This window comes from Dipodomys ordii, unplaced genomic scaffold, assembly GCF_000151885.1.
Source record: "Dipodomys ordii isolate 6190 unplaced genomic scaffold, Dord_2.0 Scaffold33, whole genome shotgun sequence".
Taxonomy (NCBI): Eukaryota; Metazoa; Chordata; class Mammalia; order Rodentia; family Heteromyidae; genus Dipodomys; species Dipodomys ordii.
Genome location: NW_012267249.1, coordinates 6,809,900 through 6,830,430, shown reverse-complemented (window position 1 = coordinate 6,830,430; position 20,531 = coordinate 6,809,900). Strand labels below are relative to the sequence as shown.

General features: G+C 45.0%; 2 protein-coding genes across 3 annotated transcripts in view; one reads left to right on the top strand and one right to left on the bottom strand.

Annotated features, from left to right (window-relative positions):
- The first annotated feature begins 901 nt into the window (after positions 1–901).
- Positions 902–4,430, top strand: Ccdc17 (coiled-coil domain containing 17). The gene is made up of 13 exons (XM_013016793.1): positions 902–1,024; positions 1,156–1,230; positions 1,325–1,493; positions 1,584–1,746; positions 1,845–1,928; positions 2,010–2,147; positions 2,359–2,462; positions 2,618–2,727; positions 2,845–2,960; positions 3,088–3,291; positions 3,421–3,628; positions 3,696–3,806; positions 4,217–4,430. The coding sequence occupies exons 1-13, from the start codon at positions 902–904 to the stop codon at positions 4,313–4,315; spliced, it is 1,704 nt and encodes a 567-aa protein (XP_012872247.1). The 3' UTR covers positions 4,316–4,430.
- Positions 4,431–5,701: 1,271 nt separating this feature from the next.
- Nasp (nuclear autoantigenic sperm protein (histone-binding)) overlaps positions 5,702–20,531 on the bottom strand; it is a 32,865-nt gene continuing 18,035 nt past the window's right edge. The window contains exons 3-14 of one of the 2 annotated variants that reach the window (XM_013017009.1): positions 19,572–19,652; positions 17,294–17,403; positions 15,633–16,628; positions 11,566–11,645; positions 10,906–10,991; positions 10,727–10,800; positions 8,592–8,780; positions 8,103–8,269; positions 7,132–7,188; positions 6,967–7,044; positions 6,285–6,413; positions 5,702–5,877 (exon numbers count right to left, since the gene is read on the bottom strand). In XM_013017009.1, coding sequence (XP_012872463.1) covers positions 5,809–5,877; positions 6,285–6,413; positions 6,967–7,044; positions 7,132–7,188; positions 8,103–8,269; positions 8,592–8,780; positions 10,727–10,800; positions 10,906–10,991; positions 11,566–11,645; positions 15,633–16,628; positions 17,294–17,403; positions 19,572–19,652 — 2,116 coding nt within the window. In that variant the 3' untranslated portion in view covers positions 5,702–5,808. The remainder of the gene's footprint in view (positions 5,878–6,284; positions 6,414–6,966; positions 7,045–7,131; positions 7,189–8,102; positions 8,270–8,591; positions 8,781–10,726; positions 10,801–10,905; positions 10,992–11,565; positions 11,646–15,632; positions 16,629–17,293; positions 17,404–19,571; positions 19,653–20,531) is intronic. The other variant, XM_013017010.1, reaches the window with a different exon arrangement.

Genomic DNA, 20,531 nt, shown 5'->3' with positions numbered 1-20,531 from the left:
GAGATCTGAGGATCGCGGTTCAAAGCCAGCCCGGGCAGGAAAGACCGTGAGACTCCTATCTCCAATAAACCACCAGAAAACCGGAAGTGGAGCTGTAGCTCAAGTGGTAGAGCGCTCGCTTTGAGCTGAAGAGCTGAGGGACAGCACCCAGGCCCAGAGTTCAAGCCCCACGACCGACAAAAAAAAAAAAAGAGTGCTAAGAAGCTTTATGAAAAAGTTGATACATTCCTGATAGAGGCTATTAAATGAACAAAGGTGGAATAATGGTCCAGCCACCCTAGGAGGTGGCTGTTCCCTTCTATCAATATGGCCTGGGAGCAGGTAGTTCACACCTGTAATCCTAGCTACTCAGGAGGCTGAGATCTGAGGATTGCAGTTCAAAGCCAGCCTGGGCAGGAAAGTCTATGAGACGCTTATCTCCAATTAACCACCATGACATAACTGGAAATGGAGCTGTGGCTCAAAGTGGTAGAGTACTCTCCAGCAAAAAAAAAAAAAAAGAGCTGGGAGACCGGACCCAGGCACTGAGTTCAAGCCCCATGATGACCAAGACAAAAAAGAATACTACCTGGGCAAGCAAGATGCAATATTAGAGACTTGGTAGTTATGCAATGCCAGTAAGTTAAAACAGACGACACTTTTCCAATCAAGTCCTCCTCCCAAAAATTGCAAGACTTCCCCATGCCTCCTGACCTGCCCAGACTTGTAGTTGCTGCCCAGGGAGATAAGGCTTTTCCCCAAACATAAGCTTCAAGATCTCGTAGGCCTAATAGAGATATTCTTTCCCTTCTTCCTCCTCTGCCCCTCACCTCCCATTCTGTAGGACTCCATGTCAGCAAGCAGGTCCCATCCCGTGCCCTCCTCTGGGGAGCCAGGGCTTCTGTCCTGTGGGGCCTGTGACATGGCTTTCCGCTCGGGGGCCTTGTTGGCCACCCACACCCAGCGCTTCTGCATTGGCCGCTTGAACCAGGCACTAACTCTTGGAGCACAGCCTTCAGCAGCCACTGAACCCCGGGGCCCCGCGGTAAAGGCTGTCGCTGTAGCAGGGGGTGGAAGAGAGACTGGTGGATGGTTGGAGGGGCAGGGGGGTGGAGGCGGGCAGGGAGTTGGTCCAACAAGCTGGACTCGGATTTCTTCACTTTGCCCTGTCCCCAGGATGTGTCTCAGGAACCCGGAGGCAACTCCTATCAAGAGACCGGCAAATCTGCTCTACAGAATTTAACAGAACAGGTAAGTCCCAATCCAGCCCTTCCTAAATCTACAAATTCGGGGCGTCCTCCTCCCGCTCGTGCTTGAGATGCTCGCGGATCACTGTTTTCTCCAGGTGCAGTCTCTGCGGCGGTCCATACAGCAGCTGGGGCCCTGGGTATCACAAGCCGCCGCGGAGGCTGCGGGGAGCCCTGGCGAGCGGCTGCGTGCGCTGCAGGGGACTCGCGCCCAGCGCCTGGTGGAGATGGAAGCGCAGGGCCGGGTCCTGGAGCGCCGTGGGGATGGTGAGCGAGTTTGAGGCTAGAGAACAGCCTGCCTCTGCGGCTGCCCCGGAACTATTCTTAACACCGTTCCGTACTTCCTCGATGTCTCAGAACTAAAACAGCGTCTTCAAGCTGTAGCCCTGGCCCGGGGCAGGACGCAGCGCCTATTCAGCCTGGAGCGGGAGCTTCGAGAACTTAGGGCCGAGGCCTGGCGGACGCAGGGGGCGCTGCAGGCGCTGGGGACCCGTGTCGAGGAGCTACAGCCCCAGACAGGGTGAGCGGCTGGTCCAGTCCAGCCCGGGAGCCCCAGGCCGGGATGGGCAAGGAGGGCAAAGGTCGGGCCCGTGAGCCTGTGACAACATTTCGCAGCAGGACCGGGCCGAAGACCTGGCCAGATGTCGAACTCTGTTTCCCGGTGCTGCCAGTCAACCCGGGAACCTTGGCTGCCGAGATCGGGTGAGGACCAGGCACATAGAGGGTGTGGAGCAGGTCCTCGCTCAGTCCTGGGCGACCACCTTTCCATCCCCTGCTCTCTAGGGCCTTCCGTGAAGCCTACATGCGAGGTGGAGGTCGGGAACCTGGAGTTCTGGCTAAGATACATCAGTTGCAAGTGGAGGCGTCAGCGCTGGCGCTGCGGCGGGCGCAGAGCCACAAGGGTGAACCGGAGAGGAGGGGGTGGGGACCCCGCAGCCAGGGGAGCTGGGAGGAGAGGGTGTGTGGCAGGGCGGAACAGGCATGCAAGCCAAGCCCCAGGATAGGATGGTCTTTGTGACCGAGGCTAGAATGTGAGCTGACAAGTTCAAGCTTGTCCAGAGTCCTAACACTGGAGTGCGGCCAGCCGGGCCGGCTGTCACAGGTCAAACCTGTGAATTGCAGAAAAATCAAGTGCCACCTCCCGGGATCTTCTAGTAGCGGAGGCCGAAAATCAGCTCCTAGAGGCAGAAATTCTGGCTTTGCAGATGCGGAGGGATCCTGGCCGTACACTTTGGGGTCAGTGAAAACGGATCCTAGCCCATTCCTAAAAAGGGATCGAGGGATCACGCTTATAACAAGACACGTGTATGCTTTGACAGATGTTCCCCCCACTCCATGCACATCTTGCGCTGGGGAGCATGTCTGTAACTACCCTCTTTCTCTACCCCTAGAGCAGGGGCAGTCAAGACGCCTAGCAGATCCTTGTCCATTCCTGAAGGGGAGAAGAGATCCCCTGATCCTCCCTCCACCTATGGCACCCCCGCTGCCACCATTTCCAGGTGCCACAAACAGTCCAATTAGTGGTGCTGCAAAGGCTGTGAGTATCGGTGGGCCCGCAGAGTGGGGGCTGGGGAGAGGGCAGTTCTGAAGCATGGCAGCTTGGAGGCCTTCTGGACAGCAACACTTTTCCCCACAGCAGCTGCCTCCTGGAACCATGACCAAGCATCTGTGGCTTGACCCACACTCCCTGCTACCCCCATCTGATGTCTTGGGCCCTGCACCCTATGACCCTGGGTGAGGCCTTTGACAACCTCTGCTTGGCCACTGTTGCTATATAAGGACACCCACTAGGACCATGCAGGGTTAGAGCAGTGACTGGGTGGAATGGACTTAGCATTTGCTCGTTTTGTTTATCCTACAGGGCTGGCCTTGTCATTTTCTATGACTTCCTGAGGGGCCTTGAGGCTTCTTGGATTTGGGTGCAGCTAGTGACTGGCTTGGCCAGAAATGGACAGGACACAGGAGGGACCACAGCACTGCCCCCAGCTGTTTGCCTGCCCCCTCCCCCAGCTCCTGGACCTATGGGCAATTGTGCCGTCCTAGCCAGCAGGCAGCCTGTACCCAGGTCAGTAGGTGGAAATCGTTTTATCCTTTGAGGCTTGTATAGAGGCCATTGACCCTGAGGGCTAAGATCTATGAAACCCTTGGGAAGGGATTTAGGCACTAGGTTCTGACCATTTTTTTGGTTCTACAGACTACCCCCATCACCACTGGTATCGTTGGTCTGTGAACTACAGGCCTGTCAGGGAGTGGAATGGGCCAGAGCACAACCAAAAGCTTGGACCTCGCTAGTGCTATTTGACCAAGATCAGCGAGTGCTAAGTGGCCGCTGGCGCCTCCCACTTCGAACCCTTCCTTTGGACTCCAGCCTCAGCCTAGGGCAGCTAAATGGGATTCCCCAGGTGAGTGCAGAGGTTGAGGGCAGGGTCCGCTCCAAATTACAGATGCAGTACCATTTCACCTCCCCAGGCAGGTCAGGCGGAGCTCTTTCTACGGCTGGTGAATGCAAGAGATGCAGATGTCCAGGCATTGGCAGCGATTAACCCAGTAAATGCCCATGAGTACCACTACCCACCATTGGTGAGGGCTCAACTACTGCTGGGGATACACGTGATGACTGTTCAGCTTCTGCTGTTCAGTGTTCCTGTCAGTACCAAATGTTTTCTTCAGTTACTCCCACAATATTATGTAACAAAGAAATCAAAGCAAGAACATACATGTTGGGCTAGGAAGGTGGCTCAGTGGTAGAGTGCTTGCCTTGCATGCATTGAGGCCCTAGGTTGATTCCACAGCACCACGTAAGCAGAAAAAGCAGAAGTGCTGCTGTGGCTCAAGTTGTAGAGTGGTAGAGCTGAGGGACAGTGCCCAGGCTTGAGTTCAGGTACCATGACCAAAACCAGACAAAAAAAAACCCATACATGTTAACTTCATTCTTTCAGAAACTGTCCCCTCTACAAGCTGGCTTAGACTTGCCTTCTCACGTTCCACAGGTGTCCAGCTCATCTTCACTGAAGGCTAACTCCCTTGCTCCCAATGCTGGCTTTGTGGATCGCGAGCCTTCTGCAGAACCCTGTCAGAGTCAAGGGTGAAAGCTTTGGCCAACCTCCATTGGTTTCTGAGCTGAGGCAAAAGGCCTATTTCCAGCCCCGTTATCTTTTCTACTAGTGTGTTGGATGGAATCCATAAGGACACACAGTGATGAATTCTAACGTTTTCCTTTTGCCAACTTATTAAATTACATTACCTGGCATTTGAGACTAAGCTTTACTAACATCAGTTTTATTGACAAACTTCCTTTCATCCAAGGTAAGAGACCCATATAGAGAATATCTGAAGCAGTTTTATATTGGGCTTAACCCCAGGTCCTAGTCACTGGAATCTCGGGGGTCAAATGTAGCATGCCAATTATGTCCTGACCAAAAAACAAACAAAAACCTAGAGGAGGTAGGTATACTATACTCTGTAGCCAAAAGTTATGACCTGCCCAGGCAAGTATTTTTTATTTGAGAGAAACAAACTGGTTCTGTTACAACACAAAATCACTGTTCAGAATCTGGACAAATATTGCCTGACCCGTTAAGTTCCCTTCCTGCCCAGGCTAGCTTCAGCTTCAAACCGTGATCCTGTGATGTCAGCCCCCTGAGTAGTTAGGATTACAGGCATGAGCCACCAGTGCCCAGTCCATAAAAACTTAAATCAAAGCTCAGTCAGGGTCTTTCACATAAGCCCTGCATCATCAGGACATCAGCGAGAGCCTACGGTGATAGCATTATCAATAACAGTACCCCATTATCCCTGAATACACAGAACTGCCTCTCAGTTCCATATTCCCCACTAAATGCTCCAGGCAGCCCAGGATCCCAGGCTAAGATGTTTAAATACAATTCCAGAACAGAAGCTTTTTATTAGCATCTTTATTAGGTCAAAACTGCAGACAGTGTAACATCCAAGTGTTGACATATTTCAACCTTCTGTACAGAAAATAACAAATATAACTCTAGCAGCAAGCCTCCCCCAAAGGGCTTCCCATTACATCCAATTGTTTACTATTACCTCAGTCTCAGCCCCTTTCCAACTGTGCACACCAACTGTTTTCTTTCTCCTCAGTGACCATTTCAAGTTTTCTTCAGAGTTCTTTTTCCTGGACAGTTATTATGACCCAAGAGACCAGATGAACCTGATCATTGAATCACTTCATTTTCAGCACCAGACAGCAAGTGTTTTGTAGCCCCCATCCAGGGATAGCACCACTGAAAGTTTACAAGACAGATGAATTCAGTCAAGTATTTGATAACAGATATATAGCACCCATGGAAGATAAAGAGCCTACAACAGCCACACTTGATCTGATCATCACATAAGATAGGAATTGTCCAACAGAGATCAATACAGAAAAGAGGGACCCTTCTGGCTATACAATGTAAAAACCTTGAGAGCCCCAAGGCACAATGAAAAAAGCCATCAAAGCCTCAACCTTTGCTTACAATCTTTATTGAAGTTATACAAAAAGAATCCCCAAAAGTGAAAAAATACATTATATACAAAAACACTTTCCCTCAGGAGGGAACCTCTGCTCCCTTTCTTAACTTGCAGTGCTTTCAACTGTGGCTCCAGTATCCACTGTCCCCTCCACGGCTGACCGGCTTTCAGGCTGAAAAATAAAACAAGGAGCCTGGGCATAAGTGACTGTTTGAAGCCATTACAACATATAAAATAGAAGAACCATAGCCTGCTTCACTCTTTGCTCCAAATACTGAGCACAAGGCCCACAAAATAAAAGGCCATGTCTTAGAGTTTTCTTTTTCAATAGGGCTGGCAGAGCCAATTATCATAGAAAAGATCAAACAAATGTTGGCCTTGCAATTAGGCACCTTCTCATTTATTTGCAGCAACTTGTGGTACACAGGTCTCAATTATGGACTCATTCTGTATTCCATAACCCACTATTTCTCTTGAACTTGAGCAATCCAAATGGGCTCAAGAGAGATCATGCACTTGGGAGAACTTCCCCAGAACCTGAGAAGAAAGCAAAGGGATAAGCCCTGCTTAACTGCCCACCTCCTCCTCCATGCTTTCAGAAACTTCATTTCCACTGGGGATAGCATCCCCACTGCCTCCATTCACCTCCGGCTCTTGTTTGGGTTTCTTTGCATCATCTTTCCGGGGGCTCTCTTCCTCTGGTTTTCTCTAAAGATATAATGGTGAAGGCTTCACAAAGGTACTTATTGTTTTTAAAAGACAACGAATACAAACACATAGCTCCAATGGCATAAATGTCTTGAACACTAGTGACAGTGTCAACCTGTCCCAGCATACTATAAAGGCAGGGCAGGGTGGTTGTGAGGAACAGCAGTGTGAACAGTAACAAACATAAGATGAACTCTTGTGTTTCAGTCAGTAAACAAGTACAAGTGAGTGACTCCAAAGCGAAAAGAATTATAGGCAGAACTTCATTGCAAGTTTTGGGGATCGTTTTAAACAGAATAGCAACATACACCAAGCAGGTCTTGGACTTGCCAACCTTGGGAGGTTTAGTACCACCATACTGCTTGGTGAATGTCTCAAAAAAACCTCCGATGGCTTCCTAAAATGCACTCATCTGATCAATCATCTGTGTCTGATTTCCTGATGGTCTGAGAAAATCTAGAAAGGTTTATATGGAACTTTTTCCTGGTATATTTTTTGGAATTCCCCAACCCTGCTACAAGTTGGTGAAAGGGTTAGAAAAGACAAATCTTACCTTCTTTCTGACAAGGTGGGAAATATCAGTCACACAATTTGATGAGGAAGCACCATCAGCTGGTTTTCTACTGGCAATCTTGACAGGAAAAAAAAAAAAGAACACTTTGTTAGCAGTGTATAAGTTGTAAAACCACAGTGAGGTACAAAATACCTGAATACCTACCGTAGAGACCGAAGAACTTCCTCCACTGGAAGTGAAACCTGAAGTAGAGCTTTCTACCTGTGAGAGATGACAACCTAAGTAAGATCCAGGAAGAATTCAAACCATACCATTTTATGATGAGTACCCATCACCTAAGCACCTGATTAAGGAATGAGATGCTAGTGGCCTCCATGAAGTAGCAAGGAATAGGCAGAGAATAATTTCCGCACCCACTCCCCCTGCTTAGTGCTGGTCCTGGAGGTTTAATTCAGGGGCTAAGCACTGTCCCTGAGGTTCTTATATGCAATGTTAGCAACTCTACCATTTGAACCAGTTTTACTTAGGGTGATTTTGGCAGTTTATTGGAGGTAAGAGTCTCAGACTTTTCTGCCTGGGTTGGCTTCTAACCGTGATCCTTAGGTCTCAGCCTGCTAAGGAGCTAGGCTTATAGGTGTAAACCAAAAATGCCTGGATGGGAATACGTATTTAACAACACCTACACGACAGCAAAGTAGGCAAAAATAAAGACCTGTAATTTAAAAGCTCACACTAGTCAGGTGCTGGTGGCTCATGCTCCTAAGGAGGCTGATATATGAGAATCGTGGCTCAGAAAGTCTCTGACTTTTTCCCAGCCCTTTGTGAGACTTTTATCTCCAATTCACCACCAGAAAGCTGGAAATGATGCTGTGGTTCAAAATGGTAGATGACTCACTAGCCCTTGAATAAAGGAGCTCAGGGACAGCATACAGGCCCCATCAAAAAAAAGCTCATATTAACCAGGTCAACCAAGACAGAAATGTCATGTAGTAACACATGCAAAAGAACATAGAATTTAAACCTAAACAATCTGGCTCCAGAACAAATTCTCTAACTACTGTTCTACTGCTTGATAGGAACATTAACATGAGCCTCATATTCTTATCACCAACTCTCCCTGGAAACCAAGTCACAATGAAAAGTCCCTAGCAAATGCAAGAAGAAACTAAACAAACCAGAGTAGCTTTCAGAGCCAATTCGGCTACATTCCCGCTACGCTGTGATTCCTTTGCATCTTCTATCTTCTCTCTAATTTCAGGTAGTAGTTCCTTCAGCTCCTCAATTTCTTTCTCATATTCAGTGAGTGATCCTTCAGCCTCCTTCATCTGCTCATTTAGGACAGCTACAAAGAATAGGCCATCAGTAACAATTATCACAAAAAGATCTTTTTTGTGTATGTGCTGATCCTGGCTTTAACTCAGGGCCTGGGTGTTAGCAATTTCTTTACTACTTGAGCCACAGCTCTACTTCCAACTTTTTGGTGGTTAACGGGAAAGAAGAGTCTCATGGACTTTCCTGCATGGCTAGCTTTGAACCCTGATGCTACGATCTCAGTCTCCTGAGTGACAAGGATTATAAGAGTGAATCACTAGCACCTCCGCCATGGCCCCCCACCGTGCCCCCTTAACCTGGTCAATTACTGGATCAAAGAAGATACTGCTCACCCATTCTCTTCTCAATAACTTCAATAGATTTACTGAACTGTGCCACTGCCTCATCATATTGAGAGTTGTATCCATAGGCCAAGCCCAGCTGGTAATGAGTCTCTGCGAGGAGACGGTCGTGGGCCTCCAGATACTGTTCTTGCAGGTTTAGGCAAGCTTGGAACTCCTCCACAGCTTGAGTATAATTCTCTAATAAAGAAAGAACAACTTAGAATTTGACAGCATTAACAGAATTACCAAAATTCAGACAGTCATCAGGAATGTACTCTCTTTTACACTTCATTTTGTTATCTCTGGAACCCTTCACTGCACAGAAAGACAAAATATAAGAGAAGACAAAGCAGACAAAACACCTAAGCTGAACACCAGTGACTACTTGAAGTTGGGATAATTCCAATTCAAGACCAGCTGAAGCACACACATGAGATTTACTAGGTGGCCCTGGTGGTGCACACCTATCATCCCAGCTAGAACTGGAAGCCTAAGATAGGTGGACTGCTGTTCAGGCACTCACTTGGACAAGATCTCATCTCAAAAATAACCAATCAAGCTGGACACTGGTGACTCACGCCTGTAATCCTAGCTATTCTGGAGGCTGAGATCTGAGGATCACGGTTGAAAGCCAGCCTGGGCAGAAAAGACTCTTATCTCCAATTAACCAACAGAAAACCAAAAGTGATAGAGCACTAGCCTTGAACTGAAGAGCTCAGGGACAGCACCCAGGCCCAGAGTTCAAGCCCCACACAGGGGTGGGTGGGAGGGGGAACTGGGAGCTCAAAGGGGGTTACTTATCTAACAAGTCTGAGGCTATGAATTTAAACCATAGTACCACTAAAAGGGGGGAACCATTAAGGGTGGCTTAGCAGCTGCTGGTGGCTCACATTACTGTGGAAGTTGAGATAAGAAGATCATGATTCAAAGGCAGCCTGGGCAGGAATGTCCACGATACTCTTATCTCCAATTAACCACTAATAAGCTGGAAATGAAGCTGTGTCTCTAAGTGGTAGAACACTAGGTCTTGAGCAGAAAACCTTACAGACAGAGCCCAGGCCCTGAGTTCAAGCATCATGACTGAACCCTCCCCCCACCCCCCAAAATAGGTGAGGGGCATGGTGCATGCTCAGATGTAGTTCAGTGATAGAGCCTGAGAGACCCTGGATCTGATCCTTAACACCTAAAACAGAAGCCCACTGAAACACTGTCCAAATATCTTACAGGAGATTGTTCACAGAACCAGGCACTGGTGGCTCATCTTGTAATCCTAGCTACATAGAAGGCTGAGATCTGAGGATCCTGGTTTAAACCCAGTCCAGTCAAGGAAGGCTGTGAGACTCCTATCTCCAATAAACCATGCAGAAAACCGGAAGTGGTGCTGTGGCTCAAGTGGTAGAGTGCTAGCCTTGAGCTGAGGGACAGTGCCCAAGCCCAGAGTTCAAGCCCCATGACCAACCAAAAAAAAAAAAGATTGTTCATGGGGCTAGGAAGGTAGCTCAGCTATTCCAGGGTTTGCAGAGAACTTAAACCTATCTCATTATTATTATTGTTATTACTATTATTATTTGTCAGTCATGGGGCCTCAGCTCTTCAGCTCAAGGCGAGTGCTCTACCACTTGAACCACAGCACCACTTCCGGTTTTCTAGTGGTTTTTTTTTGGAGATGAGTCTCACGGACTTTCATACCCGGGCCAGCCTTGAACCACGAGCCTCAGATCTCAACCTCCTCAGTAACTACGATTACAGGCGTGAGCCACTGGCGCCTGGCTCTCTTATTATTTTTAAACTTAGATCTTTATGCCTAAGTCTTCTGAATGGCAGAAAATCGACCGTATTTTTTTGAGGCTTGAACTCTTGAGCCTGGGTGCTGTCCCTGAGCTCTTCAGCTCAAGGCTAGTACTCTACCACTTGAGCCACTTCCAGCCTTTTCTGTTTATGTGGCACTGAGGAATCAAACCCAGGGCTTCATGCATGCTAAGCAAGCACTCTACCACTGGAGCCACATTCCTAGCCCTGACTGTATTTTTTAAAAACCAACTACTTATGACCAGTCAAGTTGGCTTATATAGAAATCTTATTAGAAGGGAGAATGAGGATATTAGGGAGGTTAAAGAGAGACAATACAATGAAAAATACATTACCAGATTCAACACTAACTTCTCCAAGTTTAAGGTGTGCCTGTGCAGCATAAAGTTGGGCTTCTTTTGTTTCTTGTCTAAAAGAAGGGAAGTTCATTAGAGAAACATCAACAGTATTAACTGCTTTTTCTACTTTCAACCACTGAACTCCAAATCATGGCCTAGGAGTACTCAGAGTTTACCTTTTAAAAATGATCTTTGCTAAGTCCAGCATATCCCAGGCAAGCTCTAGGTTACCAATCTCTTCCTCTTCATTTTCTTGAAGAGACTAAAAAGGATAGCCAAAGCATTCATATTAAATTGAAGTACAAGATGGACATTTTTAGAGTACAAATCTAAGTTTACTATGGATTATTTTTTTAAGGGCTGATTCAATTCAAAATTCAGGCTTGCACCTTAAAATCTATAGTATGGGTACTTATAATGTTAGTAAAATGAACAATGATATATATCCTGTTAGAATGAGATACACTGGTCCATTCTAATCTGAATAAAGGATTTCTAAATAACCATGCCTGTAATCCTAGTTACTTGGGAAGCTGAGAGCTGAGGATAGGGTTCAAAGTTAGCCATGGCAGAGAAGTCCATGAGACTCTTATCTCCAATAAACTACTCAGAAAAGGCTGGACGTTGTCCTGTGGCTCAAGTGGTAAAGCACTAGCTTTCAGCAAAAGAGATTCTGGGACAGAGCTTCAGGACTGGAAAAACTAAAGTAGGTAGTGTTGAGGGGTGTAACTCAAGTGGTAGAGTTCCTGCCTGAAAAGTATGATGCCACCTTAATTTCAAAGATCAGTACTGCTTCCCTGCTCACATGAAAACATACTGGATGAATAACAACTTACTTTGTTTTCAACAACAGATTCATTTGGTATTTCTTCAGACTTGTCGTTTTCTTTATCCTCCTCTTCTGAACCTTCAGTTTCTAGAAACAAAAATTTCTCAGTATTGAGACTATAACTAAGGGTATCTTCTGAGTAGTCAGAAACCATTAAACATGTCATCCATCCTACAGGCTAGATGCTAACCCAAGTCAGTTAACATATGATCTGAGTACAACAGTTTCCATTTATCTAAAGTCTAAACTAGACTTAAGTTAACCTGACATTCAGAATAAGACTGATTAGTTACTGTGCTTATTCACTGGGTAGAAGCTTCTACCTTTTCTGCCAAACCTAGCTAGAAAGATCTGTGCTATTTCTGGGTCTTACTAGAAAATATTGGGAAAGGAACAAATTATTAATTCAATTATGCTACTCCAATCAGAACAAGAATGCTCAAGACCAGCTTTCTCTCAACCAGAAAAAAAAGCACAGTCCTTATAAATTCTTACCAATGAGCATGTCAAAGATTCCAGCCAGCACTTCGAGTGAATAGTTACTTTCAATGATTCCATTCAAATTTGCAGCCCTATCAAAAATTTTTTTTTGGTCAGTCATGGGGCCTGAACATTGTGCCTTAGCTCTTCAGCTCAAGGCTAGTACTCTACCACTTGAGCCACACAGTGCCACTTCTGGCTTTTCTGCTTGTATGGTGCTGAGGAATCAAACCCAGGGCTTCATGCATGCAAGGCAAGCACTCTACCAATGAGCCACCTTCCCAGCCCCAGCTCTAGCCCTACCAAATTCTTGCTTCATGCCTACTACATAGCATCTATTTTGTCAAGACTTTTACCTTTTACTTCTGGCTATGTCAGTAGTTTTGAAATAAAGTCACCACACACTGTTTTGCTCCTATAGGTAAAGTTCTCTAAGCTGGGACTGCGTGAGGGCTTATTAACTGCCCAGTTTTTATCAGAACATCTTAAGAACACGGAAGTAGATCTATGTATTTCACAGAATATTCAAAACACCTTACCAAAAAATTAACTGAGAAGCTGGGTGCTGGTGGCTCAACGCCTGTAATCTTAGCTATTGAGGAGGCTAACCACTTGAGGATTGCAGTTCAAAGCCAGCCCAGGCAGGCAAGTCCATGAGACTAACTCCAATTAACCACTAGAAAAGCAGAAGTGGCACTGTGGCTCAAAGTAGTGCAGCACTCATCTTGAGCAAAGGAGCTCAGGGACAGTTCCAGGGCCTTGAGTTAAAACCCCACAACTGACCACTAAAATATATATATATATATATATATATATATATATATATATATATATATATAAATAATAAAATAAATAAATAAATAATGCCTGAAGTAATCAGGCACCAGTGCCTTCTTACCTCTAATCCTACCTACTTGGGTTGCCAAGATTGTAAGGACGGCGGATGGCAACCACACATAGAAGTATTCACCTCACTGGAAAGCTGGATATGGTAGTAGGTGCCTGACATCCCAGCTTGTAAGAATCCTAATATAGCCGATGGAGGATCATGTCTATAATCCTAGCTACTCAGGAAGCTGAGATCTGAGGATTACGATTCAAAGCCAGCCTGGGCAGGAAAATCCATGGCATTACTATCTCCAATTAACCACCAGAAATCTGGAACTCAGGGACAATGCCCAGGCCTGGAGTTCAAGCCCTGACTTGACTGACACCCCCCCACCCCCACCCCCCGCCAAAAAAAAAAAAAAAAAGCCAGGCATCAATGGCTCAAGCCTGTAACCCAAGCTACTCAGGAGGCTGAGATCTGAGGATGGCAGTGGTTCAAAGCCAGCCTAGGCAGACTCCAATCTCATAGACTATAGTCTGTGAGACTTGAATCTCCAATAAACCATTAGAAAACTGGAAGTGGGGCTGGGAAGGTGGCTCAGTGGTAGAGCACTTGCCTTGCATGCTCGAGGCCCTGGGTTCAGTTCCTCAGCACCACATAAGCAAAATGAAAAAAGCCGTAAGTGGTTCTGTGGCTCAAGTGGTAGAGCACTAGCCTTGAGCTGAGGGACAGTGCCCAGTCCCAGAGTTCAGGCCACACACACACACACACACACAAAAAAAAAAAAAAAGAAAGAAAGAAAACTGGAAGTGGCGCTGTGGCTCAAGCAGTAGAGCGCTCACCTTGAGCTTAAGAGCTGAGAGACAGTGCCCAGGCCCAGAGTTCAAGCCCCATGACAGACCAAAAAAAGAAACAGAAAAAAGAAAACTGGAAGTAGTGCTATGGTTCAAGTGGTAGAGCACTCGCCTTGAGCTGAAGGAAGAGTGCAAGGACAGCACCCAGGCCCAGAGTTCAAGCCCCAAGACGGACAAGACAAAAAAAAAATTAACAGGTAAATTTCATCTGGATTCAATATTTAAAAACAGGGTTTTATTGCTTTGTGACTGATGTGCAGAGCTGGCAACTTACTCTACCTGAGCTAAGATCCCTGTGGACGCCACTGCCACACAAAGAGGAGTAAAGCACAAAAAAGTGGCTGGGCCCTACAGCCACAGCTGGTAACTCTTAATATTCTGTGTGTGTTTTCACTAGACTTGTTTGCTCATAGCTGATGCTCTATCATACCTCTACTCCCACATTTTGTTGGGAGATTGAACGCTGCAGATTTTTATGCCCACAAGGGCTTTGAAACGTGATTCTCAAGTTTACGGCATCCTGCATAACTAGGAGAAGCTCCCAGTTCCAGCCTCAGATCCATGTATTAGCTAAGTGATTAGGGGAAGTTATTTAATCTTTCTCTCATTTCTTTATTTGAAAAATATGAGAAATTACACTCAAAAACAAGTATCTATCTGCCACATAACACTTTAAAATGCTACTTATAGGACCAGAGATATGGCTCAATGGTACAACACTCAGCAGGTTTCAAGCCCTAGGTTGGATCCTAGCAGTACAAGAGCAAAAGTAAAAAGACCTCAGTTTTTTTTTTTAAATGCAACTTTCAATTCTGTGTTTTATCCTTAGTCTTAAAGTGCAATAATGAAAGCCCAATGGTGCTGCCGTTTAGTAATTTTACTTCTAGTTGTTTGTGTGCTGGCTGGAATGCAGAGACCTGCACATAGGCCAAAGTTCACCAGAACGTTGATGGGTCTTTAAATATCTATAATTAAGGAAACTATTGAAGTAGTCTAGAAATTACATAGAACAAATTAGCTGAATAGACCAATAGTTATTAATGCTAGTATTAGATGAATCTTATATACAGTAGAATCCTTAACTGACAGCACAACTCAAGTCAGACGTGCCAATTTAGAGGCTTATATACAAAATACTATTAATTCAAATCATGATTAGATCAATGACATTACACACAAAGGACCTATGTTAGGACATTTTAAGTAACATTAAAAAAATCAGTCTAGCAGCCAAAGCAAGCATGAAATGGGGAGGGGAGGAGGGAAGAACAGAATGAGGCCTAGTAGCTTAGCTAAATCTTTTCTTGTCTCTTTTGGAGAAAGGAGTTTGTTTCAAGTATTGTGAATAAGCCTCTGAACATCTCTAAAAGACTAATGTAGACAGGGTACCAAGGGTACCATGTTGGCCACCCTCATTGACATGGCATGACTGCTTAAGTGTATCAAATTCAGTGGATTCTACTGCACTGTTCTGCTTCCTAATGCAAGGAAACAGTGTGAACAGTAAATTTAAAAATCCAGAGGCATGCAAGTTAATATCCATTCAGCATTCTCTGCCAGCCTAGCCTATATTTCCCCACATATCCCACCAACCCTCTTGTCTACCTAGTCCATCGCTTTATTGGCTAGAAGGATTCAAATTACAGATATAACTAGCCAAGTTTCAGAAACCAGAGACATACTTTGCAGTTAGTAAAAGCATTAGTTTATAAGCCAGCTAAAGACGTCTTGCTTTTAACTTGTCTAACTTATTCCAACCTTCTTCTTCAACTATCCCCCATTTTCATTTAACCCTTTCCTAAATCCATAGGCAGACGGAAAATCCTGAATGGAAAACTGACTTTGTCCATGATTAGTTAGTCAAATCCAGAATATACTCCACCCACTGCAACTCTTGAATGTCCCGGTTACCTTCACCCTCTTTCATCTGTTCTTCGCTCTCTTCTGCCTCTTCATTAGCAGCTATCTTAATTTTGTCTTCAGATGCTGTCTCAGCAGCCCTCTGGGCTACCTTGGTCTCAACCCCATCTCCAGCTGCCTCTGACTCTTCTACAGGCAGCTTAGTTTCCTCCTGGCTTAGAGCAAGTTCTCCCCTGACTTCCTGTAGACCTGAGCCATCTTTTGTGCCTGTCAGCCTTTCTGCACAAGTCTGTGGTTCAATAGGAGTCTCAACTGAAGCTGACAGTCCATTGACTGTACCATCCTGAGAGCAAGCTGTGGTCTCCTGCCCTGGCTTCTCAGAGACTTCTGATCCGGCCTCTGCAGCCTTTGTCACCACGGGTGACTCTTCAACAGAAGGTATTTCTTGCCCTCCCTCTTCCTCAAAACCAGCCTTTCCTGGTTCATTTTTAGAGGCAGCTACCTGTTCCTCTGCTTCATCCCCACCCATATCAACTGGCTTGACTGTTGGGTCTACAGGCTGTGCTTCCACCTCCACTGCAGTGCTTTGCTTTTCTAGAGTCCCAATAGGCTGCTCTTCTGAAGATTCTTTTGGCTTTTCCTCTATGCTAACAATTACCTCTCCCTGCTTCTCCTGACCTCCTTTTTCTCTGTACTCTTCATTTTGGGCATCAGTTCCAGAAACTGATTTTCCTTCCTCAGCATCTGGCATTTCCTGTTCTGGCTTCCCAAAAGTGACCTCAGCTTCATTCCGTCCTTCTGGTGCTGTCGCTCCTTTTGCCTCATCAGAGTTTTCAGTTAAATCATTCGAAGTCGATTCAACTTTTTCCTGTAGCTTCTCTGTAGGCTCACTTACATCCATATCTTCTCTTCCACCCTTCTGCACTTCACTCTCCTGTTCTGTATCAATTTCAGGCTTTGACAGAGAATTGCCTTCTGTTTTTTTGGCTTCTTCCTTTTCTCCCATGGCGTCATAAACCTGTTCTCTCAACTCGTCCCTTGCTTCCTCTACATGGTTAAGGAACATGAAGCATAAACATGTCTTCGAGTTTAACAATTATAGTAATAATGAAACTAAAAATACATTCTCTTTAAATCCTCAATTGGCCTGGTTTTAAGTAAACAATTTAAAATCTACCTGTCCCCCGAGACAAGCAAAGAGTCCCAGCTAGCAGATCAAGTTTTTCTAAAAGAAACCTAAGCTGCTTCAACCAGGTAACTGTACTGAGCATTCTGATTACCAGTTAGGTTAACAGATGCCAAGTTTTTTGTTATCCTCCCTATCTGATTCATAAAACTCTAGCAATCAAACTCAACTTAGAAACAATATTTAATTTTCTTAGACACAAGAATATGTAATAGGCTTCCAGAGTCATTATTATTAAAACAACTTGAGTTATATAAATTGTTTAAAAGTTCGTATCAGAATTAAAAAAACAATTGTCTTAATGTTTAAAGTACCAACTTAAATAACCAGTTTTTAAAAATTAATTGTCCTCTTACAGAAGCCTGCTACCCCCACTATAGTCTCTAATAGATGTAAGCATCAGCACAAGCATCTTAGGAATAACCAGCCAAGCCAGGGCAAGCATACCCCAATATATTTATTGATCACTGTATAAAAGAAATGTATGATGTCGCATCTCTATAATGTAAAATACAATTTCACATACCATCTACGTTATCATTATTTTCCACCAGAGATTCATCCTCTGTTTTTTCTCCTTCTTCCTCTTCTACATGCACACCTTCTAAGGCATTTCCCAGCACACCGTTTTCCAACCTAGGAGAATAAGAGAAAGCAAAAACAAGACCCTAATGATGTATTCCAAGAAAGGACAATAGAATAATAGTCCAGTAGCCTGGCACCAGTGGTTTATACCTGTAATACTAGCTACTCAGGAGGCTTAGATTGGAGGATCATGGTTTAAAGCCAGCCCAGGCAGGAAAGTCTATGAGACTCTTATCTCCAATAAACCACCAGAAAACCAGAAGCAGCCTTGTGGCTCAAGTGGTAGAGCACTTGCCTTGAACTGAAGAGCTGAGGGACAGTGCCCAGGCCCAGAGTTCAAGCCCCCTGACTGACAAAAAATAAAATAAAGTCAAGCAATGGAAATACACATCAACATACTTGTGAAATAAAATGATAAAAATTTGTAAATTAAAGGTAGTCAGGAGCTAGAGGCTTATGCCTGTAACCCTAGCCACAAGAGGCTAAGATCTGAGAATCAATTTCAAAGCCAGCCCAGGCTACTTCCTATAAGACTCTTATCTCCAATTAGCGACCACCAGAAAACTCGAAGGGGAGCTGTGGCTCAAAGCAGTGAAGTACTAGCCTTGAGTGGAAGAGCTCAGGGACAGCACAAAGGCTGAGTTTAAGCCCCTAGCCAACAACAACCAGAAAGAGAAAAAAAATTACAGAAATAAAAGCTACGAGGCCAAAAGAAATGTGCGTAACACTCATCCAGCCACTAATAAATGAATGCTACAAGAGTAGAAACTTGCCTGTAATTCTAGTTAGGAGGTTAAGATTGGGTTAGTTTCTGTGGAAACTAACCCAATCAGGAAAGTCAATGAGACAAAAGCTTAGGGACAGAGCTGAGTTCAAGCCTCAAGAACAGTGCGCATTCGGTGTACATACCCAGACACACGAGTAGAACCTGAACAGAAATAAGACTAAATAGATGACACATTTGCATATTTATTAATATTTATCCTTGTTGATAAATTATGGTGGATATTTCCAAAGAATTGTCCAATAAGACAACTACTTATCTTACTAGTTATTTTCAGTTGCTACCTATTTCCAATTGCCCGCCATCCAATCCTTGTTCAGTGACTTTATTTGCTGATATTAGGGTTTCAACCCAGGGCCTAATATATACCAAACCATGCATTCTACCAAATAGCTACATCATTAACCCTTAACCCATTAATTATTATCCTTGATTATCTTTTGTCATGGGGCTTGAACTCAAGCTCTGGGTGCTGTACCTGAGCTCTTTTGCTCAAGGCTAGCAGTCTACACTTGACCTACAGCACCACTTTCAGGTTTTTCTGAGTAATTTATTGAAGTCTCATGAACTTTTTCTTGCCTGGGCTGGCTTTGAACTGTGATCCTCAGATCCCAGCCTCCTGAGTAGTGAGCCACAGGGCCGCTGATTAGCCCTTTTTTCTAACAGGATATCACTATAAATGTGAGGCCTGTCCCCCAACACTTCCATACTCTTGACTCAGACTGTCATGTGCAGGTTGAAGTTCATCTCTCTATATTGAGCTTTTATCTATTACCGACTATTTACTACTGAAAAAAACTTGGCTTTTAATAAATCCTAAAATCAAAACATACTTTGCTTCTTTGCATCAAAAGCTATTCACAACTTGCATTAATATTTCCAAACATACTAATTCTTGCTTAACTCATGTAAAACCTGAAAGGTCCTTTTTTCTTTTCTTTTTTTGCCAGTCCTGGGCTTGAACTCAGAATATGGGCACTCTCCCTGAGCTTCTTTTTCCTAAAGGCTAGCATTCTACCACTTGAGCCACAGTACTTGCAGCCTTTTTCTGTGGTACTGAGGAATTGAACCGAGGGCTTCATGCATAGGCAAGCAATGTACCACTAAGCCACGTGCCCAAGTCCCCACAAACCCCAATTTTTAAATAAAAACATGTAAAAATAAAATATTCTACTCTCAAGCCAGGTGCCTAGTGGCTCATGCCAGTAATCCTAGCTATTCAGGAGGCTCATGGTTCAAAGCCAGCCTGGTGCAGGAAAGTCTATGAGTTATATCTCCAATTAACCAATAGAAAACCAGAAGTGGCACTGTGGTTCAAGTGGTAGAACGCTCGTCTTGCTGAAGAGCTTAGGGACAGCCCACAGGCCCAGAGTTCAAGTCCACGACTGACCAAAAGAGAAAAAATTCTACTCATACATTCAAGGTAGAGACATACCTGGCCAACTCCAAAAGTGATTTCCCATAGAAAAAGAAAGCTTCTCCACACTCATTAGCTGTTTCTCCATACTTCTTACCTCTAAAAAGAGAAAAAAATATCTAAACATAATTAAATGCACAACTCATGAAGTAATGTCAAACATCCTCCAATTTGCTAGATATAGTTAAATATATATTACTAAGTTAGTTCCTAGCTACACAGAAGGCTGAGACCTGAGGAACATGGTTTGAAGCCAGCCCAGGTTGGAAAGTCTGTGAGACTTATTTGTTTTGGTCAGTAGTGGGGCCTGAACTCTGGGGCTGTGCTTTTGAGCTCAAGCTAGCACTCTACCACTTGAGCCACAGCGCCACTTTTGGCTTTTTCTGCTTATGTGGTGCTGAGAAATTGAACCCAGGGCCTCATGCATGCAAGGCAAGTATTCTACCACAGAGAACCTTCCCAGCCCCCTATGAGATTCTCTCTCTTTTTTTTTTTTGGGGGGGGTGGTCTGGTAATGGGCCTGAACTTTGGGCCTGGGCGCTGTCCCTCAGCTCTTCAGCTCAAGGCTAGCGCTCGAGCCACAGCACAACTTCCGGCTTTTTTTTCTGCTTATGTGGTGCTGAGGAATCGAATCCAGGGCCTCATGCATGCAAGGCAAGCACTCTACCACTGAGCCACCTTCCCAGTCCCCTGTGAGATTCTTAATGGCAAACAATCAAATAAAAAGTAGAAGTGGTGCTGTGGCTCAAAATGGGTAAAACACTTCTTGAGCAAAAAAGCCCTGAGTTCAGGGCTGGGAAGGTGGCTCAGTGGTAGAGCACTTGCCTTGCAAGCCTGAGGCCCTGGGTCCCATTCCCCAGCACCACATAAGCAAAAAGAAAAAAAGCCGGAAATGGCGCTGTAGCTCAAGTGGTAGAGTGCTAGCCTTGAGCTGAAGAGCTGAGGGACAGCGCCCAGGCCCAGAGTTCAGGCCCCACG